The sequence below is a fragment of the Phyllobates terribilis genome, unplaced genomic scaffold, assembly GCF_046119375.1.
Source record: "Phyllobates terribilis strain yellow unplaced genomic scaffold, ASM4611937v1 Scaffold_7__3_contigs__length_470593459, whole genome shotgun sequence".
NCBI lineage: Eukaryota > Metazoa > Chordata > Amphibia > Anura > Dendrobatidae > Phyllobates > Phyllobates terribilis.
The window spans coordinates 56,822,267-56,847,926 of NW_027362767.1; the positions used below are offsets into that span (position 1 = coordinate 56,822,267).

The window sequence follows — 25,660 nt, forward strand, 5'->3', positions numbered from 1 at the left end:
CTAGACTTCTTAGCAAATTGGGTGTGGTCCACAGCTTTCATGATGGGCGTTGTCTGGAAGACCACACCCACTTTGCTAAGAAGTCTAGATTTACATACATGGAAAAGAGTGCCATAATTCAGGAACAGAGAGGCACAGGAGGAAAAGAAAAACATCTCAGAATTCAGGAGAACAGCGGCGTTTACACCAGGTAAAGTACATGCGTATGACAAATAACAGTTTCTCTAGAAATGAGTTTTCTGGTTTAGTCAGAGCAGAGAGCAGCTACAACATATTTATTGCATTGGATGACCCAACAAGTCAGTATATCACCATTGAGTAGGATGTAACAGTAGATTAAAAAAAAAAAAAAAAGGGGGGATGATCATTAACGGATACACAGAATTATGGGAAAACAGCTGCTTTCTTCCAGATACAGCGCCACTCCTATACTCAGGCTGGGTCTAGGATTGCAGCTGAAGTCCTATGAATTTCAATGGAGCTAGCCTGCAGTAATAGACAAAACTCACAGACTGGTGCAATGGTGTTTATGATACGTTTTTTGGGGGTTTTTTGGGGGTTTTTTTTTACAATCGGAGTAATTAAATATTCTGAATGATCAGAAATAATAGATGATTGATCAGAGATTGTGTTACTAGCACAAACCTTCCGCTTCTTGTGTTTCGCCGTTTGCACATCTTTTTCCTTTCGGCCATTATGAACAGTAACCTTGTGATGAGCGGAGGGTTTAACAAAGTTTTCATCATCAGAGTCCAGCTGTAAAAAAAATGATCACACAAAAGATTATTATTGGTAAAAGTAGCACAATAGTACCAGAATATTAAATACTACCAAGAACTGCAAAGACACCAGTGCCATACACTACCCTCATCCCAGAGCTCAAGCTCCACCACCCCGCCATCCCAGAGCTCACGCGCCGCCACCACCCCCATCCCAGAGCTCACACGCCATCCCCCCATCCCAGAGCTCACGCGCTACCCCATCTCAAAGCTCACACGCCATCCCCCCATCCCAGAGCTCACGCGCTACCCCATCTCAAAGCTCACACGCCATCCCCCCATCCCAGAGCTCACGCGCTACCCCATCTCAAAGCTCACGCGCCACCCCCCTATCCCAGAGTTCACGCAACACCCTCCTCCATCCCAAAGCTCACGAGCCACCCTCCCCCATCCCAGAGCTCACGCGCCGCCACCACCCCCCCGTCCCAGAGCTCACGCGCCGCCACCACCCCCCCGTCCCAGAGCTCACGCGCCACCCCACCCTCCCCCCACCCCAGAGCTCACGCGCCGCCGCCACCCCCCCATCCTAGAGCTCACGAGCCACCCCACCCTCCCCCACCCCAAAGCCCTTGCGCTGCCGCCATACAGGGTTCACATACTACCGCCATACAAAGAACATATTCTACCACCATACAGAGCTCAAACATTAGGCCAAGTTTGAATGGCAGAAATGTTGCCTTTGTGAAAATGTGGTGTAATTTCTATATCAGGGCACAGAGACCCCCAGCCGGGTACTCGCTGTAGCTGAAGTCCTCTCGGTGCCATCAATGACTCCTCAGAAAATACATTAGTCAGAAGGTTTTCTAACTCTCGAGAAAGCAAAACTTTTTTTGCAATAAAACTTCCATAAAAGCACAGTGATCACAGTGACATTACAACATATACCATTAGTATGGAGCTGGGGGGCAGAGGTCACCGCCTGAGAAACAAAGGAGCGACAAATAACATTCACTAAGAAGAGTCCAAGGACGAGCGGATTCCGATGCCGCTTTTCATTATCAGCCTTGAACGAGCTGCGGAAAGTGCCGCTTCCCGGATGGCGGCTGTTGCTAGGCGATGACTAGACGTCGGCAATCATTTGTATTTTCCGATAAATTACACGTGGGCCATTCTCTGTACAGACGACGGATAGAAGGCGTTCGTTAGCTAAATTACTAGAACAGCGGGATGAGGCGCTGCTTTATCCTGCATACGGGATGTGAATAGGAGCCGCGCTGCGCAGACCTCGCCTGCATTGTACAGCACTATACTAATGCTATACAGTCTTATATGTATACAGATAATGGGCATAATGGCCGCTAAATGGCTCATGGGTAATTTTATACACAATGTAAGGTAATTGTAAGAACGGGGCCCAGACCCATCTACATAATAAGAGGAAAGAATGCTGGCAAATGATCAAAATACGTTGTGCCTGCGGGAAACAGAGGCACGGAAAGTCAGCTGTATATAGAAATACATATATAATATAGAACGAGCGAGCGGCAGAGAGACGGGGAGCGGCCGAGCGAGCGGCAGAGAGACGGGGAGCGGCCGAGCGAGCGGCAGAGAGACGGGGAGCGGCCGAGCGAGCGGCAGAGAGACGGGGAGCGGCCGAGCGAGCGGCAGAGAGACGGGGAGCGGCCGAGCGAGCGGCAGAGAGACGGGGAGCGGCCGAGCGAGCGGCAGAGAGACGGGGAGCGGCCGAGCGAGCGGCAGAGAGACGGGGAGCGGCCGAGCGAGCGGCAGAGAGACGGGGAGCGGCAGAGAGACGGGGAGCGGCCGAGCGAGCGGCAGAGAGACGGGGAGCGGCCGAGAGACGGGGAGCGGCCGAGAGACGGGGAGCGGCCGAGCGAGCGGCAGAGAGACGGGGAGCGGCCGAGAGACGGGGAGCGGCCGAGCGAGCGGCAGAGAGACGGGGAGCGGCAGAGAGACGGGGAGCGGCCGAGCGAGCGGCAGAGAGACGGGGAGCGGCCGAGCGAGCGGCCGAGAGACGGGGAGCGGCCGAGCGAGCGGCCGAGAGACGGGGAGCGGCCGAGCGAGCGGCCGAGAGACGGGGAGCGGCCGAGCGAGCGGCCGAGAGACGGGGAGCGGCCGAGCGAGCGGCCGAGAGACGGGGAGCGGCCGAGCGAGCGGCCGAGAGACGGGGAGCGGCCGAGAGACGGGGAGCGGCCGAGCGAGCGGCCGAGAGACGGGGAGCGGCCGAGAGACGGGGAGCGGCAGAGAGACGGGGAGCGGCCGAGAGACGGGGAGCGGCCGAGAGACGGGGAGCGGCCGAGCGAGCGGCCGAGAGACGGGGAGCGGCCGAGAGACGGGGAGCGGCCGAGAGACGGGGAGCGGCAGAGAGACGGGGAGCGGCCGAGCGAGCGGCCGAGAGACGGGGAGCGGCAGAGAGACGGGGAGCGGCAGAGAGACGGGGAGCGGCCGAGCGAGCGGCCGAGAGACGGGGAGCGGCCGAGCGAGCGGCCGAGAGACGGGGAGCGGCCGAGAGACGGGGAGCGGCCGAGAGACGGGGAGCGGCCGAGCGAGCGGCCGAGAGACGGGGAGCGGCCGAGCGAGCGGCCGAGAGACGGGGAGCGGCCGAGCGAGCGGCCGAGAGACGGGGAGCGGCCGAGCGAGCGGCCGAGAGACGGGGAGCGGCCGAGAGACGGGGAGCGGCCGAGCGAGCGGCCGAGAGACGGGGAGCGGCCGAGAGACGAGGAGCGGCCGAGAGACGGGGAGCGGCCGAGAGACGGGGAGCGGCAGAGAGACGGGGAGCGGCAGAGAGACGGGGAGCGGCAGAGAGACGGGGAGCGGCAGAGAGACGGGGAGCGGCAGAGAGACGGGGAGCGGCAGAGAGACGGGGAGCGGCAGAGAGACGGGGAGCGGCAGAGAGACGGGGAGCGGCCGAGCGAGGGGCAGAGAGACGGGGAGCGGCCGAGCGAGCGGCAGAGAGACGGGGAGCGGCCGAGCGAGCGGCAGAGAGACGGGGAGCGGCCGAGCGAGCGGCAGAGAGACGGGGAGCGGCCGAGCGAGCGGCAGAGAGACGGGGAGCGGCCGAGCGAGCGGCAGAGAGACGGGGAGCGGCCGAGCGACGGGGAGCGGCAGAGAGACGGGGAGCGGCCGAGCGACGGGGAGCGGCCGAGCGACGGGGAGCGGCAGAGAGACGGGGAGCGGCAGAGAGACGGGGAGCGGCAGAGAGACGGGGAGCGCCCGAGCGAGCGGCAGAGAGACGGGGAGCGCCCGAGCGAGCGGCAGAGAGACGGGGAGCGCCCGAGCGAGCGGCAGAGAGACGGGGAGCGCCCGAGCGAGCGGCAGAGAGACGGGGAGCGCCCGAGCGAGCGGCAGAGAGACGGGGAGCGCCCGAGCGAGCGGCAGAGAGACGGGGAGCGCCCGAGCGAGATGCCGCGGTCTTCTGATTGTGGGGAGTACACCACTGTCAGACCCCTCAGGCAGTGGCTAAGGATTGGGCATGTTAAAATCAAACTGCCCAATCTTTCTTTTTTCCCTGCAGCAGCAATTAGGAGGAGAGTCAGTGAGTCCCAATACATTAGTGGGTCAATTGGTCCCTCCACCCTTGAAAACAACAGGTTCGGCACATCAGTTTTTAGCGACTTTTAGAAAACATCATGCGGGCTATATATGTCAAGCACGCCCATGTCTGCTGGCTAATCTAGCTTTATTTTTATTCTCTAATAACCCAGAATAATCTATTAACATCGGGTCCCGTCCAAGCCGGATTACATGTGTATGTCTATGGTTACACAAACAGCATAAGACTGTAATCTGATCATTAATCGATGAAGTATTCTGGATTATTGGATGGATTTGTTTTTTCTTGAAGATGGGCAGATCTTCCCTGACAGCAAGCTTACTGTGTGAAGGAGGTGTCGTCGCTTCTTAACCGCGGGCATCGGTGAGTCGAAATCACACTCGCTGCTTGGGGTCTGCAAAACAGAATTGGGAACAAACTAATAAAAACCAGAGTCGGCGCCTTCAGACGCGTCCCGGCGCGTTCTTGTCAGACGCTTCCCCCATCTCACCTCCGGGGACCTGAGGACATCGGCACTAGTCAATTTTCTTTTCCGTCTAAAGACAACATCATCTTCGCTCTCGGGGCTGCTACCTGTGGAGAGATGACAAAAATCCCAAAAAAGAATGATAAAAACGCGAAATGAAAAGGCAAAAATACAGCGACAGACAGCAATTAAATCACCAGAGTCCGACCTCCATGTTCAGTGTCCTGCAGCTACAGAAAGAAAACAGCTGTCCCCGAGGTCATTATTACTACACGGCAGATACAGGGGACGTGCCGGATTGTTAAAAGGAGGAAAAGAGCGAAAATAACAAAGAACAAAAGAAAAGACAAAATATTCACCAATCAGCCAGAACAGTAAACCATGGGCTTAACATGGTGCAGATTTCCCTTCGTGCCAAAAAAAAAAAGAGTCTCTGACCCATGGACTCCACCAAACCAATGGCGTCATAATCTGATGAAAGAGGGCACTGGTGATATCGAAAATCCAGCAAAGATCCGGTTTTCATAGGCGATTTGAATAAAATTAAACAGAGTTTAAGTTTCACTTAAAAAGGAATAAAGATATGATACAAAAAAAACCTTTAGAAACAGAGCCTACTTTCTATATGACGGAGGGGGTCTCCGTACAGATTTTTGTATTATATCTGATCTTTATCTATCCCTTTTTAATTGTAACTTTTAGTCTAAATTTCCATTTTATTCATATCAGCTGTAAAGACCAGATCAGATCTCAGCTGGATTTTCCATACCACGTGGTGGAGGATGCGGGCATGTAGCAAGTAATATAACATATTGGCAAATGATAGATTATAATAGCTGTAGTGATTACTTTCCTTATCACTGTCATTACGGATTAGTGCTGCCCTGATGATACTTGCGCTGACAATGTTTGTCACATAAATGGCAGAAGTTTCCCAAACCCACCATGCTGCCTCTGCCGGCCTGTATTCTTCCCATAGTGCATCCGGGTGCCATCTCTTCCCCGGATGCACCTGGCCGTCCATATGAACGTGATTCATCAGACCAGGTAGTCTTCCTACATTGCTCCATGGTCCACTTCTTCTGCTCACAAGCCCATTGGAGGCCCTCTTCGAGATCAGCATGGACACGCTCACCGGCTGCCCCATACACAACAAGCTAGGAGGTTGTGCAGTTTAAGTCTATTATAGTCAAAGGTAACTTCAGCAATTTGTCCTATAGCATCTCCTCTTCTGTAAAATCGGACCAGGCCGACAAGCCTTCATTCCTTAGGTGAACCCCTTAGACCACTTTTGATGGCTACTAACCACTGCATACCGCCCAGAAGATAACTTGATGCTTTCCTGCTTGCCATGGTTGCTCAGATCCTTGGCTTGCCCATTTTTCCTGCATTCAACAACCACAAGAGCGGTCTAATATAGCCCACCCCTATTACAGGAGGTAATGTGTTGTCATTTTTTTAATGTTCTGGCGGAACGGTGAATATTAGATAGACAGATGTAAGTTGAGCGATGAGGAGGAACAAAGGACTGAAAAATCAGGGTTTGTCTGTCAACTATGGACACACATACTTTAGCAAAGGAGTTGCATACCACAAAATAGCAGGCCTTTTTTTATGTGGTGGTGGTGTCGAGGGGGGTGGGGGGGGGGGGGTGGGAGGCCTCTGGATATGTTCGAATCCCCTACATTGCCACCATTACATGCCCTCTAATAGAGGAGGGCCCTAAATCAGCTCTACCATCCAAGAACTCTCAAATTGTAAATTTGCAAATGGTGTTTGCAAACCAGACCACCCCTTTGTGGAAGGGACGGACTGTAGCGTTCTTCACTGGCATTACTGGCAGGAGATCTGGAAAAATGTCTGCCCCTTTAAATGGTTTAACACTCTCTTAAAAACACATGTATTTAAGAGATCAGTGTGCAGATGAAATGGTACGTACCTATAGCTCTAGAAGGATCTGCCTTGATTTCTGGTTTGGAGCGTATAACAATGGGGGTGTTTTCTTCCCTCACTCCAATCTTCTTAGTTGGTGTAACCAAATCAGATTTAGCAAAAGTATCAAAAGTTTTTTTAGTGGTGCCTGTTTTTTCCATGGGGGATTTTAGAAATGAAGAAACACGATGTGAATTTTCAGGAGTCTGAGAAAACTGGTCTTTAAGCGGGTGTAAGGGAGAGAGTAAGGAAATGTGTTTGTCAGACATGGCTCCATAGGTGGAGCTCCTAATCACAGAAGTTAGAGGAGTAGACATGATGCCATCTCCATTGACTATCATTTTAGGAGGACTGGGTTCCTTAAAGTGGTTGAGTTCTTCTTCACATTCACTCTCCGGCTGTCCATCCTCTTCACCTTCCGGAGAATCGTTATCAATGGAAAATCCAAGGTCAAAATTGACAGAAAACAATTCTTGAGAACCATCAAAATCGTCATCCTTTTTCACTTTTGTGTTCTCAATGGATAAGGAAGAAGCTTGACTTTCTGGTTCATGTCCTGTGGTGTCCTCAGATAGTAAAGATGGGTCAAACATATTAAAGTTGACGCTGGTCCCTTCGTTACCAGACTTGTTGGTGGTGGTGCCAGCCTTGCTTGAAGTCAAATGGTCAATTTCTGCAAATTCTTCATATAAGTCGAAGCTATCATCAAGGTCATCAGGAAATGAATTTAGTTCATCTTCTGGTAACTCTAGTGGAGATTCGACCTTCTGGCACTGGGAAGCCCTTGGGACATCAATGTCAGTATCATCACTTCTGCTAATATTTCGGTCTTGGAAGACATTCAAATTACAGGAAATGGATGAATTTTCGATGTTGATATGATCTTTTACAGTTCTTGGCTTCTTGACGACACTCTCGGTCTTCGTAAGAATGTAAAAATCCTCACGGTTATTCTTGTAACCACGATCTTGGTGTAATGCATGGTTATATATTGGAGGAGGATCAACATTTTCTTCGTAGGTTTCATCTTCATCACAATCAAAAATATCATCCCATAGCTGCTCACGTATCGATCCTATATCTACAATGCCATTGGTGTCACCATTCACCACATCATCAACTTTATTCTGTTCATTTGTGGAGCTTGAAACTATATTCTCACATGACCCTTCTTTATTAACTTCTGTAGGGTCTGGCTCATCCTCTAAATGATCTAGTTGACTTAAATGACCTATGGCTATAGGTGGGAGTTCAGATGTTTTATATGGCACAGAGCATCTTCCGTTTGTTGAAGATCCTACAGAAAATTCGACACTAACCAAAGAATCGAGGTCAGATAGAGGCGGAGGGGAACAGGTTAAAAATTTCTTGACTCGTGATAACATTCGCTTCACCCAGTCGTTGGCCAACTCATTGGGAATTTCATGAGTATTTAGTCCTCGTGGAGCATAGAAGAAATTAGATAAAAGAGAAGTTGAGTCGTCATCACGACCACTGTAATTCGAGTTGGTCTTTGGTGGAGATTTCAACATTGTCCTTTGGGAATTGGTTGTGGAAACTTGTTCCAAATTTGTAGGGCTCTTCGCAGACTCAATTTCCATGACATCGGCCACATCATGATTCACGTCAACTTCTATAGCACTGGCTTCCTTCATCTCTGAAACATCAATCAACGTATCTGTACTTGGAAGCTCATTGGAGCGAGACCTTATGCTGTTAGAAGCTTTGGAAGTTGACTTAAAATCTTCATCAAGCTCAATGGTAGAGAAGAAAATGGAGTTATTTGCATTTTTGATGACTGGCAACTTTTTTTTGGCCTTGGAATTAGCGATTGGGCAAACTCTATCTTTAATGCCTTTAAGTGATGGCTGGACGTCCTTCTTCTGAAAAAACGCCTTCATCTCTTCATCATACTTGCAACCGTTCTGCAAAATGGTGGAACAAAAACTTGCTTTTTTTTTTTTAAATAAACCTTTGAATCACAAGAGTAATTAAAACAGAGAGCCCTAATTACGACCATGCACATCAGATAAAGTCATAAAGTATCTACATAAAAAAGAAAACACAAAAAGGTAAGAGCAACTTATTTCAGACTATGAATAGAAAAAAGCAAAAGTGAAAAGCCAAATGCCCTACTAGAAAGGGCTCAATGGTTCACATGCCGAACAAGTACGAGAATGCAAAACACTTTACTCTATCAAGAGCCCAAGAAAAAACCTGACCCCTCTCAGTGTCAAGACGCTGTAGAAGGGGATAGGCACCGAGACTCCCTACACAGCACAATTATCCAGACAAGTAGTCATCATGGGGTAATGCACTAGACAGATGGTAAAGGACCACTGAAAAAATGTTTCAAGAGATTTTCAATCATTTCTGTAGTAACTTGTATCCTAAAAGGACTCTAATGGGGGTTTTTACACCAAGAGTTATGGTTGCTGTTACACTACACGTAGGTTCACCAGTGTCCAAACTAGATGTTTGCCTGCATGTAAAGGGTAAGCCAATATGAAGTGGCCAAGTCTGCCAACCCGTGGTGGCCAACGACCGCACAATTTTCAAAAACAGGGAGAATGGCAGCGCACGGCCAAAACTCTGCCCATCAGTGCGGATTAAGGGACACATGATTTTGATGCAAAATTGTGTGGCCATTGACCACCACAGGTGGGAGAAGTTTCGGTCAAGCACAACAAGAGACCCCATGTTTCAAAATTGTGCAACCATTGGCCACCACGAGCAAGCAAGGTTTCTGCCATGTGTGGCTAGCCCATCCATATGGTCTTGTCTTGAGGGTGGCCAGAGCATGTTGCAAGGCTGGGCAATGGTAAACACACACGGATTACTGTTAATTGCTGTGCTCCAGCTGAGCTTACCATGGTGTCAAGGAGCAAACAGCAGTACTCCATGTGCAGTTATCGCGCCCCAGCCAAAATATGTGCGGGATATTTATTGTAGACAAGCCCTTTACAAGAGATCACTAGTAATGCAAGGGCCGAAGCTGCAACTAGAGAAGGCAGGATAATATCAGGCAGGCAGATGCATTGCCAGTGGTCACCCAACAATGCACGGTGGCAGTAGTGCTTACCTCCTCCAATCTCATCTGCTCAATCAATTCCATAACGGCGATGAAATTCTGACATCGATGAGAGTGATCAACAGAGCCAATCGGAAAAGGGCGATTCTGCCACAAGCTCCATTCGGACAGAGAAAGCTTGTGGACTTTTTCCGGGACGACTTCCTAGATCGCGCAGAGGAGTAAAGGACAGTCAGTCTGCATGCTAACGCTAGCTCATTATCAGTATCGCCCATCAGGTTCATAAGGAATTGTACCACGCTGGTGGTGTAGGAGGCAGGATGTAGAGAGAACTACGGGAAGGTGCCAATCCACACAGCTTGGTTTTCCATCTTACACGCTAAACCACACATGTAAAACTCTGGCCATCAGGGTGAGTATATTTGGCCCGCTCCCTACACCATCAGTCTCCCTCTGCATCTGACGGCTCAGTGCAGCAGGCGCGATTACGTCATTATAACGGGCCTGCTGCGCCAAGCAGTGCAGAAGATCAGAAGATGCGCTGCAGAGACCGGAGCAGCAGACGAACGAGGAGAGGTGAGTATTTTTTTTTTATCTGGGGCCCATTATACTGTATGGAGGACTATGAGGGGGCATTATTCTGTATGGAGGACTATGTGAGGCCATTATACAGTATGGAGGACTATGTGGGGCCATTATTCTGTATGGAGGACTATGTGGTGCCATTATACTGTATGGAGCACTATGAGGGGGCATTATTCTGTATGGAGGACTATGTGGGGCCATTATACAGTATGGAGGACTATGTGAGGCCATTATACTGTATGGAGGACTATGTGAGGCCATTATACTGTATGGAGGACTATGTGAGGCCATTATACTGTATGGAGGACTATGTGGGCCATTATACTTTATGGAGGATTATGTGGGGCCATTATTCTGTATGGAGAACTATGTGGAGCCCATTATACTGTACGAAGCACTATGTGGGGCCCATTATACTGTATGGAGCACTGTGTGGAGCCATTATACTGTATAGAGCACTATGTGGAGGCCATGATACCATATGGAGCGCTATATGGGGGACATTGTACTGTATGGAGGACTATGTGGGGCCATTATACTGTATGGAGGACTATGTGGGGCCCATTATTCTGTATGGAGGACTATGTGGGGCCATTATACTGTATGGAGGACTATGTGGGGCCCATTATTCTGTATGGAGGACTATGTGAGGCCATTATACTTTATGGAGGACTATGTGGGGCCATTATACTGTATGGAGGACTATGTGGGGCCCATTATTCTGTATGGAGGACTATGTGAGGCCAATTATTCTGTATGGAAGACTATGTGAGGCCAATTATTCTGTACGGAAGACTATGTGAGGCCATTATTCTGCACGGAGGACTATGTGGGGCCATTATACTGTACAGAGCACTATGTGGGGCCATTATACTGTACGGAGCACTATGTGGGGTCATTATACTGTACGAAGCACTATGTGGGGCCATTATACTGTCTGTCTGGAGGGCAGTGTGGAGATTACAGTTGGGGAATCATACTGTGTTGTGGTCACCATATTTGCCAGTGCTGCAGGGGGAATTGAAGTCATAACACTTTCCACTAATAGGGAACATCTTGTCCATAAATGGCTGATCGGGGGACACTTGAAACAATAAGGGATTGTCAAAAGCAGAAAAACCCTTTAAATAAGACCCCCAGTACACAAGAAAAGAAGTCCATAAAAACTGGGAAAATCTCATCTGCTACTTACAATGACGGGGTCGGGGTCTTGAAATAGCTCAAAGCGGGTTTTGGGTAAAATAAAATCCGTCACTCCGTCAGATTCCTTTAAACGATACGATCTGTCCCAAGTCTCAAATTCTGTGTTGGTCAGGAACCCGTCTTCCTTTGTGGAGTCTGTGGATATGTGTAAAATGAGTTAAGGAACAAACACTCGAATAACAAGGTTTTCATTACTATTACAACATATGACCACCGGGGGCACTGTTTAATGCCTCTTCATGTAGTTTCATCAATCTCATGGATAGAAATGAACACTCAAGGCAAATCTGGATGTCGATCACTGCCTTTGCTGTAACAAACCTCCTGCATTGAAGAACAAGGACGACTTACGGTGGGTCACGCCAGATCGACGCTCTTTGGGGGCATTTCCATCTTTAGCATCGAAGGCTTCTTGTGTGATGAACATTTTGTGCACCGTAGGATTGATCCCTTCTGGCACCATGCGCGGGCTTTGTTGGTGCAGGTGCAAATCAGTGTTGTTTCCCATGATGGCCTTATAGATGCTTCTCTTATTACACTGACTCTGGTTATAGGTCTGAAGAAATGGAAGTCAGTAGGCAGTCAAAGCCAGAGGAATCATGTAAATGTCAACTATACTAAAAGTTGTGACAAGCTCTAATCCCGAAATATAAAACCATCTTATATTGTTCATTTACTTTGTATTAATAAAAAAAAACTGTCAAATCTATTTTGGCCGATGCGGTCAAAAAGAAAAATAACTTATCTCTGGAGCTCGGCTGGGTTTTAAATAACTCTTAATTTTCTGAAGACAATAGGAGCAAAATTATCTTCTGACATATACAGTTGAAACAGGAAAGAAAGAAAGAAAGAAAGAAAGAAAGAAAGAAAGAAAGAAAGAAAGAAAGAAAGAAAGAAAGAAAGAAAGAAAGAAAGAAAGAAAGAAAGAAAGAAAGAAAGAAAGAAAGAAAGAAAGAAAGAAAGAAAGAAAGAAAGAAAGAAAGAAAGAAAGAAAATGTTTTAAAGGCATTTTTTATTATTTACTGAAAAGTCAAAAGTTTACATACACTAAGATTACTATGCCTTTAAGCAATTCTAGACTGCCCATATGATGATGTCATGTGTTTGGAAGCTTCTGATAGTTTTTTTTTTTTGGCAACATCTAGGTTAATTAGAGACACATCTGTGGATGTATTTTAATGCACACCTGAAACACACTGCTTATTTGTGTAGCATCACGGGAAAGTCTAAAGAAATCAGCCAAGATATCAGGAAGAGAATTAGGACTTGCACAAGTCTGGCTCATCCTTGGGTACAATTTCAAGATACCTGATGGTGCCTCGTTCATCTGTACAAACACTTATATGCAAGTACAAACAAGATTGGAGTGTCCAGCCATCATACTGCTCAGGAAGGAGACAGGTTCTGTGTCCCAGAGATGCACGTGCTTTTGTTCATCATTACATTTGGAGGAAAAAAGGGAGAAGCTTGGAAGCCTTAAAACACCATCCCAACTGTGAAACAAGGGGGTGGCAGCATCATGTTGTGGGGTTGTTTTGCTGCAGAATGGACTGGTGCACTTCACAAAATTGATGACATCATGAGAAAAGAAGATTATGTGGCAATACTGAAGCAACATCTCAAGACATCAGCCAGGAAGTTAAAAGCTTGGGCGTAAATGGGTTTTCCAAATGGACAATGACCCGAAGCATACTGCCAAAATGGTAACAAAGTGGCTTAAGGATAACAAAGTCCATGTTTTGGAGTGGCCATCACAAAGCCCTGATCTCAATCCTATTGAAAATGTATGGGCAAAGCTGAAAAGGCAGGTGCGAGCAAGACGACCTACAAACCTGGATCAAATACACCAGTTTTGTCAGGAAGAATGGGCCCAAATTCCCACCAACTATTATGAGAAGCTTGTGGAAGGATATCCCAAACGTTTGACCCAAGTCATTCAGTTTAAGGGCAATGGTACCAAATACTAATGAAATGTATGTAAACTTCTGACTTTCAGTAAGTAATAAAATGCCTTAAAACATTCTCTCTCTCTCATTATTCTGGCATTTGGCAAATAGTAAAAATGATGGTAATCCTAATTGACCTAAAACAGGAAAGGTTTATTCTGATTTCATGTCAGATATTCAGAAAAACACGCATGTGCGTCTTTTTATATAGTGTATGTAAACTTCTGGTTTCAACTGTATACAGTACAGACCAAAAGTTTGGACACACCTTCTCATTTAAAGATTTTTCTGTATTTTCTTGACTATGAAAATTGTACATTCACACTGAAGGCATCAAAACTATGAATTAACACATGTGGAATTATATACTGAACAAAAAAGTGTGAAACAACTGAAAATATGTCTTATATTCTAGGTTCTTCAAAGTAGCCACCTTTTGCTTTGATGACTGCTTTGCACATTCTTGGCATTCTCTTGATGAGCTTCAAGAGGTAGTCACCGGAAATGGTTTTCACTTCACAGGTGTGCCCTGTCAGGTTTAATAAGTGGGATTTCTTGCCTTATAAATGGGGTTGGGACCATCAGTTGTGTCGTGCAGAAGTCAGGTGGATACACAGCTGATAGTCCTACTCAATAGACTGTTAGAATTTGTATTATGGCAAGAAAAAAGCAGCTAAGTAAAGAAAAACGAGTGGCCATAATTACTTTAAGAAATGAAGGTCAGTCAGTGCGAAAAATTGGGAAAACTTTGAAAGTGTCCCCAAGTGCAGTTGCAAAAACCATCAAGCCCTACAAAGAAACTGCCTCACATGAGGACCGCCCCAGGAAAGGAAGACCAAGAGTCACCTCTGCTTCTGAGGATAAGTTTATCAGAGTCACCAGCATCAGAAATCACAGGTTAACAGCAGCTCAGATTAGAGACCAGGTCAATGCCACACAGAGTTCTAGCAGCAGACACATCTCTACAACAACTGTTAAGAGGAGACTTTGTGCAGCAGGCCTTCATGGTAAAATAGCTGCTAGGAAACCACTGCTAAGGACAGGTAACAAGCAGAAGAGACTTGCGTGGGCTAAAGAACACAAGGAATGGACATTAGACCAGTGGAAATCTGAGCTTTGGTCTGATGAGTCCAAATTTGAGATCTTTGGTTCCAACCACCGTGTCTTTGTGCGACGCAGAAAAGGTGAACGGATGGACTCTACATGCCTGGTTCCCACCGTGAAGCATGGAGGAGGAGGTATGATGGTGTGGGGGTGCTTTGCTGGTGACACTGTTGGGGATTTATTCAAAATTGAAGGCACACTGAGCCAGCATGGCTATCACAGCATCTTGCAGCGGCATGCTATTCCATCCGGTTTGCGTGCAGTTGGACCATCATTTATTTTTCAACAGGACAATGACCCCAAACACACCTCCAGGCTGTGTAAGGGCTATTTGACCAAGAAGGAGAGTGATGGGGTGCTAAGCCAGATGACCTGGCCTCCACAGTCACCAGACCTGAACCCAATAGAGATGGTTTGGGGTGAGCTGGACCGCAGAGTGAAGGCAAAAGGGCCAACAAGTGCTAAGCATCTCTGGGAACTCCTTCAAGATTGTTGGAAGACCATTTCCGGTGACTACCTCTTGAAGTTCATCAAGAGAATACCAAGAGTGTGCAAAGCAGTCATCAAAGCAAAAGGTGGCTACTTTGAAGAACCTAGAATATAAGACATATTTTCAGTTGTTTCACACTTTTTTGTTAAGTATATAATTCCACATGTGTTAATTCATAGTTTTGATGCCTTCAGTGTGAATGTACAATTTTCATAGTCATGAAAATACAGAAAAATCTTTAAATGAGAAGGTGTGTCCAAACTTTTGGTCTGTACTGTATATTGCATACGGTGGCAAGCAAAAACAAGGGTTTAACAATATCTCTCCCAACCGCCCAGTCTCCTTCCCTGCGCCTCTCCCAACCGCCCAGTCTCCTTCCCTGCGCCTCTCCCAACCGCCCAGTCTCCTTCCTTGAGCCTCTCCCAACCGCCCAGTCTCCTTCCTTGAGCCTCTCCCAACCGCCCAGTCTCCTTCCCTGAGCCTCTCACAACCGCCCAGTCTCCTTCCCTGCGCCTCTCACAACCGCCCAGTCTCCTTCCCTGCGCCTCTCCCAATCGCCCAGTCTCCTTCCCTGCGCCTCTCCCAATCGCCCAGTCTCCTTCCCTGCGCCTCTCCCAATCGCCCAGTCTCCTTCCCTGCGCCTCTCCCAATCGCCCAGTCTCCTTCCCTGCGCCTCTCCCAATCGCCCAGTCTCCTTCCCTGCGCCTCTCCCAATCGCCCACTCTCCGTCCCTGCGCCTCTCCCAATCGCCCAGTCTCCCTCCCTGCGCCTCTCCCAATCTCCCAGTCTCCCTCCCTGCGCCTCTCCCAATCTGCCAGTCTCCCTCCCTGCGCCTCTCCCAATCTGCCAGTCTCCCTCCCTGCGCCTCTCCCAATCTGCCAGTCTCCCTCCCTGCGCCTCTCCCAATCTGCCAGTCTCCCTCCCTGCGCCTCTCCCAATCTGCCAGTCTCCCTCCCTGCGCCTCTCCCAATCTGCCAGTCTCCCTCCCTGCGCCTCTCCCAATCTGCCAGTCTCCCTCCCTGCGCCTCTCCCAATCTGCCAGTCTCCCTCCCTGCGCCTCTCCCAATCTGCCAGTCTCCCTCCCTGCGCCTCTCCCAATCTGCCAGTCTCCCTCCCTGCGCCTCTCCCAATTATCCAACCTCCAGTTTGAAATGGGCTAAATTTTTAAAAATACATTTTCAAATAGGTATATTTCACTTTCTATAGTGTTATATATCTTCTCCTATATGCGTAGTACATGACCAGAAGATATGACTTTTTTTTTTTTTTTTTTTATATATGATGTCCTATAATATTTTAATACATTAATTAAACAGACAATTATTACAATTCTGTTTCTGTATATGCTACATAAAAAAGGCACATAATAACATTTGGAAAGATAAATCCTGTCCACATACCCGTTCCTCTCGTCCTTGGCACAATATGACCACTATACGTCCTTGGCGTTTCCTTCCCGTTCGACCCATTCTCTGGACCAGACGGATAGGACTTCTCTGTGCATCAAAGCAAATGATGAGATCTACCTCTCCGATGTCCAAGCCTTCTTCTCCTACGCAGGTGGAGACCAGTGTATTATACCCACCCTCCCGGAAACGCTTCACCACCTGGGAAATGGGACAACTGGATCACGGCTTTTGGTCGATGTCAAAAAGTCAACTCTTCCTGGTCAACATTTAAGTAAACAACAGTGCTGACGACCGAGGACAGTAAATATGGGAAAGGCTCGGGGCTCACCTCCAGCTGCTCTTTCTGGGTAAAACCTTTAACGCCTTTCCCAGTGGAGGAATGGCCCACAAAAGTCATAACCCTGACAACAGGGTGATGATGGTTGAGCATTTCCGCTATTTCTTGTACGCTGTCCCTGAATGAAGAGAAGATCATGATTCGAGTGTCTTCAGGAGAACCACCGGAGGAACGCTGACCTGAATTAAAGTAGTAGGCAAATTTTAAAATAACGTAATAAATCATCTAGTGAGGGCCTGAAAACTTAAATAGGCACCTAAATATCATTAATAGCCAATAGAGAGTTCAACTGCCTGCCATGGGTATGTATGTGCAGTGTGTGTGTGTATGTATGTGCAGTGTGTATGTATGTGCAGTGTGTGTGTGTGTGTGTATGAGGACATGATTATATTTGAATACATGCTGATTTTTCTATGTTCAAGAACAAATGTGGTTTGTTATTCATGTTTAACAAAAATAAATAAATAAAAGATATCTCTGGAAACCTGAAAATAAGCCCCAATTTATTGTTCAGAGCAAAAAATATTATAACATCCTGTCTTACTTTTGGAGAAATACGGTGTATGTAATATATTATAATACATTACAATGTATATAAATAAGTATTTGATACAATAGAAAAACCGAACTTAATATTTAGTACAGAAACCTTTGTTACAGTTACAGAGGTCAGATGTTTCCTGTAGTTCTGGACCATGTTTGCACACACTGCAGCAGGGATTTTGGCCCACTCCTCCATACAGATCTTCTCCAGATCTTTTCAGGTTTCGGGGCTGTCACTGGCAACATAAAGTTTCAGCTCCCTCAAAAGATTTTCTTTTGGGTTCAGGTCTGGAGACTGGCTAGACCACTCCAAGACTTAGAAATGCTTCTTACGGAGCCACTCCTTAGTTGCCCTGGCTGTGTTTTGGGTCATTGTTATGCTGGAAGACCCAGCCATGATCCATCTTCAATGCTCTTACTGAGAGAAGGAGGTTGTTGGTCAAACTCACGATACATGACTCCATCCATCCTCCCTTCAATATGGTGCAGTCGTCCTGTCCCCTTTGCAAAAAAGCACCCTAAATTATGATGTTTTCCCCACCATGGTTCACGGTTGGGACGGTATTCTTCGAGTTGTATTCATCCTGCTTCTTCCTCCAAACACGGCGAGTGGAGTGGATACCAGAAAGTTCTATTTTGGTCTCATCTGACCACTTGACCTTCTCACATGCCTCCTCTACATCATCCAGATGGTCATTGGCGAACTTCAAACGAGCCTGGACATGTGCTTGCATGAGCAGGGGACCTTGCGTGCTCTGCAGGATTATAATCCATGACGACGTAGTGTGTTACTAACAGTAATGTTTGAGACTGTGATCTCAGCTCTCTTCAGGACATTGACCAGGTCCTCCTGTGTAGTTCTGGGCTGATTTCGGACCTTTCTCACAATCATGCTTACCCCACAAGGTGAGACCTTGCATGGAGCCCCAGACCGAGGAAGATTGACAGTCATCTTGTGTTTCTTCCATTTTCTAATAATTGCACCAACAGTTGTTGCCTTCTCACCAAGCTGCTTGCCTATTGTTATTGTCCTGTGGCCCATCCCAGCCTTTTGCAGATCTACATTTTTGTCCCTGGTGTCCTCAGACAGCTGTTTGGTCTTGGCCATGGTGGAGAGGTTGGAGTGTGATTGATTCAGTGTGTGGACAGGTGTCTCTTATACAGGTAAAGCGTTCAAATGGGCAATTAATTCAGGTAGTGAGTGCAGAGTAGGAGGACTTCTTAAAGAAAACTAATATGTCCCTGAGAGACAGAATTCTTGCTGGTTGGTAGGTGATCACATACTTATTTCATGCAATAAAATGCAAATTAATTGTGTAAAAATCATACAATGTGATTTTCTGTTTTTTCTTTTTAGATTCTGTCTCTCACAGGTGAAGTGTACCTACGATAAAAATTACAGACCTCTCCATTCTATGTAGGTGGGAAAACTTGCAAAATCGGCAGTGTACTTATTATCCCGTGTGTGTACATAAACATACACACTTTATGTACACAGAAAGTGCAGTGCGTGTAGAAAACGTAGGTTCAATATAAAAAAAATATATATAAAATCTAAGAATAAAGAAACATAACAAAATGGACAGCATACAGACAGGTTTGTGTTTTGAGTTAATTAAGAGCTTCAGTTGTAACCAGACTAATTAACCAGCGTCCTAACGAGTCCCCCCCCCATCCCCCGCTCATATCCGATCAATAGGCGCCCAGAGTGAGTGCACTTTTTGTACAATTAACCATATATAACGACACAAAGAACAAATCATACAAATTGATTTCCTTGAAATTAGCCGCTGGGAGATGGCCTAGATAAAACACAGTCGTTCAATATCGGCCACACAAATCACACGGCTCTGAAAGCATCGCACAGACAAAAAAAAAGGGACTGATGTTTCTCGAGTGCTTTCCACCTTGGCAAGTTGCATGGCATACGTGTCCAGATTCAGTAATTAAAATATTCCTTACCCAATTATCAAATCTGATTGAAAATGTTAAAAAAATAATAAAATACAAATAGTTTTAATGACGTAATAATTGTTTATGGCCAGAACTTGCAAAAAAAAAAAAAAAAGGGGGGGGGGGGGGATTTTTGGGAGGACTCAGCACATCTATGCACTGTATGGTCTGCGGGGGCGCTGTGGGAGAATTGAGCACCTATTTAATCAACTCATAGATTACAGTTATCTGCTGGGGGGTTGTAGGTACACCAGAAATCCTACGATTTGACTTCTGTCTGTGAGGCCTTCCTACAAATAGAAGCTACAGTGTAGTTTATTAACTCTTTAAAAAGGTGCAGTAACATGAATAAGCATAAAAAAACACACCTATTATCAGAGCCCGTTGTCAATGTACTACTACAGTGGAAAGAGTAAGTCCAGCCCCAACCCCACCAAAAAAACAAAAACCAGTATGACGCGCGTTGGGGGTCTCGCCCGGGTCAGCGGCTAACTGTGTGTTCGCTCTCCATCACAAATTGCCTTTGTCACTGGTTCATAATAGACAGGACTCTGCTTTATTTCGGAGGGGTTATTTCACGCTGTGCCGTGATGAAAAGGCTCCTACTGCAAAAATAAATTCTAGAATAAAACTATAAAAATGACAACTTTAACCACAAGATTTTCCGCTGGAGGCTGGGTGCATTTATTGCCCGCGACGGATTTCTATTATTTTAGATTTCATAGATCATCATCCAGTAATGGAGGCGATTTAGCCACTTTCTTTTACAAAAGTTGTGGATTGTATGAACAGTCAGGATCTCCAGTGATCGGCTGCGATCTATGCAATAATCTGATAGTGTCTAAATTTCCCTGCAGCGCCACCACCAGGGGAAGTGAAGCATTACACAACGCCCATTGAATTGAAAAGTCTGTCGGAGTAAGGCATGGATGTGCCGAGTCCTCCAGAGACAGGGAGGCGCTGTTGTGGCAGCTCTTCTCCATTTCAGCTCATTGATGGAGGCACGGATTGGGGAATTCCAAGTCTATCAAGTGGATAAAGCCAAAATTAGGGACGAATATTCACTTTTCCTGAATCTGAATGTCCAATCGCACATTTGGAGATTACATTTTGCTCCTGCAGATCAGTTTTGCCTTTCATACTGAAGACAGAGCAGAGGGGAGAGGCTCCTGCTCATAGGCGGATTATAATGAGGACGATCTGGGCTACCGCCCGGGGCCCGGGGCTCCTTGGGGCCCATGGCCAGATCGCCCTCATTATAATGTTTTCTGCAGAGGCAGGGGGACTGCACTGTACCTTTTAGACGCCGGCCGGCTACATCACAGGGAGGCAGACACGCCCCCTGCACGCTGTGTGCTGCGTCTCCAGGACTGACGTCACACAGCGGCGCCTGGAGCAGCTTCTCTTCAGCCTGCCGGAGAGGAGCTCGTGTAGCAATGGATGGCGGTAAATAGCAAATGCGAGGTCGGGCCCAGGGCAGGATGTCTGGAGTAAGGGGGAGGCTGCAGGATGCTGCTCCCCCTCCTGATGAGTTCACATGGATCCCTTAGTGTCAGGTCGGTGGCCGCTCTGCTGGGGCTCTGTATGACTTATTGCCAGAGTCTGACCTTAGCTGCAGATCAGGTCGCGCTGTCAGTGCCAGGTCATCGGCTCCAGTGTCACCAGATCTGCAGGAAAATGTCCTGCAATAAATCACACTGAGCCCCAGAAGAGCGACCACAGGCATCAGAAGACCAGATCATACACTGACTGATCAACCCTAAACCTACAGGACGTCACATACTATACTGCTCCATATATGATATGTGAGGTCCTGTAGGCAGGTCCAGGTATGATCAGTACAGTGTATATCCCTGTACAAAAAATGTCATCCAGTATACAGATTACTGTATGGTATACTGTGCTACAGACATCAGATGGGATATAACAATGTGTATAGTATATAACAGCTGATGTCTGTATCACAGTGTATAGTACTAGCTATTGAACCCGTTGTACGCTCGGGTGGCGAGCTTTTTTATTGGTACATGCTCCCCCATCCTGGTACATGCTCCCCCATCCTGGTACATGCTCCCCCATCCTGGTACATGCTCCCCCATCCTGGTACATGCTCCCCAATCCTGGTATATGCTCCCCAATCCTGGTATATGCTCCCCCATCCTGGTCCATGCTCCCCCCTCCCCATCCTGGTATATGCGCCCCCATCCTGGTATATGCTCCCCCATCCTGCTCCATGCTCCCCCCCCATCTTAGTATATGCTCCCCTATCCTGGTCCATGCTTTCCCCCCATCCTGGTCTATGCTCATCATATCCGCATAGCGCGATATCCAGTTTAATTTGAATGAATACAAATGTGCAGAGTGTATTCAACAAAATGGCGCCAAAGTACGCGCATGCGCATACCACGCTGTCCATTTTGTCGAAGACACTGTTCATATTTGTCTTCACTAAAATAGCGCCGGAAATCGCAGTATGCGCAGGCGCTGATTCCGGCGCCACACTCCTCCCCCGGCCTCTCCAGAGATGACAGGACCGAACCGGTATGGATTTATGGTGCCTTTGCATACTGCGATCTCCGGCGCCACACTCCTCATCCCTGTCTGGGATGTGGATGTGTCTTTCTGTCTGCGGCCAGACTGCGCAGGTATTGCACTTGCGCAGTCTATAGAGGCTTCTGACAGAAGGACACATCCCTGATTATACTATAGCAGATACCAGTCATGTATTGTCATATAGACTGTACAGGGTTGTACCTAGGGGAATCAGGGGGGGCATGTGACCTGGGTACAGCCGTCAGGGGGGTGACTCGGCCACCTCATGCGGTGGTCAGAGGTGTCTCCCAGGCAGCTGCATTTTGCATTCGACCATTCTCTGAGCTGGCTGTGGAACCGACAGTCGATCAGAGAAGGGAGCTATGTACGGGCTCATATTGTATGCAGGGAACTATGTACGGGCTCATAATGTATATAGGGAGCTATGTACGGGCTCATAATGTATATAGGGAGCTATGTACGGGCTCATAATGTATATAGGGAGCTATGTACGGGCTCATAATGTATATAGGGAGCTATGTACGGGCTCATAATGTATATAGGCAGCTATGTACGGGCTCATATTGTATATAGGCAGCTACGTACGGGCTCATATTGTATATAGGGGACTATGAGGGGGCTCATACTATATCTAGGGAGCTATGTGTGGTGCTCATACTGTATCTAGGGAGCTATGTGGGGGCTCATACTGTATATAGGGAGCTATGTGGGGGCGCATACTGTATATAGGGAGCTATGTGGGGGCACATACTATATATAGGAGGCTATGTGCGGGCCATATTGTATATAGGGGACTATGCGGGGGCTCATACCGTATCTAGGGAGCTATGTGTGGGGCTCATACCGTATCTAGGGAGCTATGTGTGGGACTCATACCGTATCTAGGGAGCTATGTGTGGGGCTCATAATGTATCTAGGGAGCTATGTGTGGGGCTCATAATGTATCTAGGGAGCTATGTGTGGGGCTCATACTGTATCTAGGGAGCTATGTGGGGGCTCATACTGTATCTAGGGAGCTATGTGGGGGCGCATACTGTATATAGGGAGCTATGTGGGGGCACATACTATATATAGGAGGCTATGTGCGGGCCATATTGTATATAGGGGACTATGCGGGGGCTCATACCGTATCTAGGGAGCTATGTGTGGGGCTCATACCGTATCTAGGGAGCTATGTGTGGGACTCATACCGTATCTAGGGAGCTATGTGTGGGGCTCATAATGTATCTAGGGAGCTATGTGTGGGGCTCATACCGTATCTAGGGAGCTATGTGGGGGCTCATACTGTATCTAGGGAGCTATGTGGGGGCGCATACTGTATATAGGGAGCTATGTGCGGGCCATATTGTATATAGGGGACTATGCGGGGGCTCATACCGTATCTAGGGAGCTATGTGTGGGGCTCATACCGTATCTAGGGAGCTATGTGTGGGGCTCATACCGTATCTAGGGAGCTATGTGTGGGACTCATACCGTATCTAGGGAGCTATGTGTGGGACTCATACCGTATCTAGGGAGCTATGTGGGGGCTCATACTGTATCTAGGGAGCTATGTGGGGGCTCATACTGTATATAGTGGGATGTCAGTATACTTAATTCTGCTCAATATTAAGTCATACAGTTAATATATTTAGTTTATTATTTTGTTAATATTATTAATATTGAGCAGAATTAATTTCAGCCTATTGGTTTGGCTTCCACAACAGTCATGGTCTCTGATGTGGCCCCTCAAGGAAATTAATCTCCCACCGCTGCTCTACTATATATAGCGCTATGTTATGTATAGGGCTGTGTACATAATGGAAAAAAATTTCCATCATTTTCCATCTACAGATGTCACCAAAGCATCTGTGTGTTAGTCACATGACCTATCACATGATCTATCAAAGGGGATCATGTGACATATCACATGATACATCGGGTACCTGTGGGGGGGGGCCCACACCTTCTAAACTGCCCGGGGCCCTGGCTACTCTTAATCCACCCCTGCTCCTGTTGCAGTCAATTGTCTAACAGGCACAAACAGGACAGTGAGGAGGAGGAGGATGGGGAGGAAGAGGAGGAGTAAGAGGAGGGGGAGGAGAAGAGGGGACACTGCTGCCAGGAAACAAAGCTTCCTTTATAGATTTTGCAGCGTTTATATATTTATATATTTTATTTCTGCATTTTCATGTTCCTGTAATGGCGCATGGACATAGATTTTTGCGGACAAGACGCAAGTATATAAAAAAAAAGAAAAAAAAAAAAAAGAAAAAAGGGGACGTGTATACAGTTCTGACAACATTCGTAATAGTGGAAAAACCCCAAATTCACAATTCAAGGGTTACATACCCCTCCGGCTATAATTCTTTTGCAGAATTTGTACCATTTGACCCCCCTTTTTTTTTCTCCAGACTTAATAAGGACAAAAACATGGTGAATGCCATATTACAATGAAAGGGAAAGTGGTCGGGGCTTCAGAGGTGGTCGGAGCGCGGCTCATTTATCTTTTTATTTTGCTATTATTCCGGTCGGTCCTAATATTTTTTAGCTTGCGCTATACTCATCAGCAGGGTGTACGCTGACGTACTCCCGTACTCTCACGCGCCAGGCACATGACTGACGCACTTACCTGGTTTATTCCAATTTTTAAAATGCTGGATCACAACCTCTTCTAACTTTTTCAGCTTTGGGTGACTGTAGATAACCGGTTTCTTGACGTCAGACCCTATAAGAAAAGGACATGGGTTAGTTACAAGGTCATCCTATTAGAACTCAATACATACACAGTCCGGAGCAAAGAGTTAAAGGGATATCCCCACTGTGTAAAGAGATCCCTTTAAGACATGCTATGATTGGTAGACCCCCATCAATCCTGAGATTGATTTATTGTGGCCCTTTTAATATCTTACAGTCTTCATTTACAGGGCTGCGGTGGTGATGTCCTGTCTACAATATGTCTGCTGCCAACAGTCAGTGATTTTGTGCTGTCTACCTTAGAATCTTCACCAGTGATTGGAAGCAGCGGTCACCTGTTGTAGTCACCGTCTCAGCCCTGTAAACAATGACTGGAGAGAAGGAACAGGATCGACAGATAGCAATAGGTAATACCTATTCACTTTCTGTTGCCCGATCCCGGCCGGCTAGTCGGCACAACGGGACGCCTGGCCGGCACAACGGGACGGCAGGAGCGCCAATGTGCAGGGAAAACAGGCAACAGGCTTCAGTGCTGAATCGGTGCCAAAGCCCCCAAGTATCAGGACTGGTGGAAATCACAGTGCTCAGACCCAACTCTGCAATATATCACTCACTCTAAGAGATAGGCATACCCCTATGAATAATCATCCAGCTGCTTACAGCTGCCACTAAGGGAGCTGAGGAGCTTGCTGCATACAGTATTGTCATTAAACTCAATATATTAAGAGTATGCAGGGAGGTCCACCTAGTGGTAGTCGCAGGAAGCCATAATTACATAAGGCGTCCGATCAGACGTCCACATATACTCACTGTTGACAAATGCCGCAAGTGAAAAAAAAAAAACGATGAGAAGCTGCCCAGTTACTAAAGACTATAAGACTTTTTCCAGCACAGAGCACCCATTTTCCTTGATCTCATTGTTGTGCTTTGTTAAACATTTGTTGTTGTGTTTTATTAGTGATTTGTTTACTCATCAGTTCAGCATCAGATATCAATTCCATTCAGTGACCTTATCTCAGGAGCCTCTACCCATTGCTGAAACAGAGACTAGGCCCATTGTGTGAGTATTGAAAGTAGATCCATCTGGAGTCGTCAGCACAGGGAGTCTCACATGCAGACCCAGGTGAAGAGTTTGACCTGAG

General features: G+C 47.2%; 1 protein-coding gene across 4 annotated transcripts in view; it reads right to left on the reverse strand.

The window, feature by feature from the left end:
• Window positions 1-25,660, reverse strand: part of LOC141153617 (Fanconi anemia group M protein-like) — a 91,122-nt gene that overhangs the window by 12,889 nt on the left and 52,573 nt on the right. Inside the window, exons 8-17 of one of the 4 annotated variants that reach the window (XM_073638578.1) lie at window positions 24,454-24,549; window positions 16,785-16,972; window positions 16,448-16,654; window positions 11,859-12,063; window positions 11,497-11,642; window positions 9,771-9,923; window positions 6,696-8,613; window positions 4,781-4,863; window positions 4,613-4,684; window positions 646-756 (exon numbers count right to left, since the gene is read on the reverse strand). In XM_073638578.1, the coding sequence (XP_073494679.1) occupies window positions 646-756; window positions 4,613-4,684; window positions 4,781-4,863; window positions 6,696-8,613; window positions 9,771-9,923; window positions 11,497-11,642; window positions 11,859-12,063; window positions 16,448-16,654; window positions 16,785-16,972; window positions 24,454-24,549 (3,179 nt within the window). Of the gene's footprint in view, window positions 1-645; window positions 757-4,612; window positions 4,709-4,780; window positions 4,864-6,695; window positions 8,614-9,770; window positions 9,924-11,496; window positions 11,643-11,858; window positions 12,064-16,447; window positions 16,655-16,784; window positions 16,973-24,453; window positions 24,550-25,660 lie in introns of those variants that run through there. The other 3 variants (XM_073638577.1, XR_012247327.1, XM_073638579.1) reach the window with 3 other exon arrangements.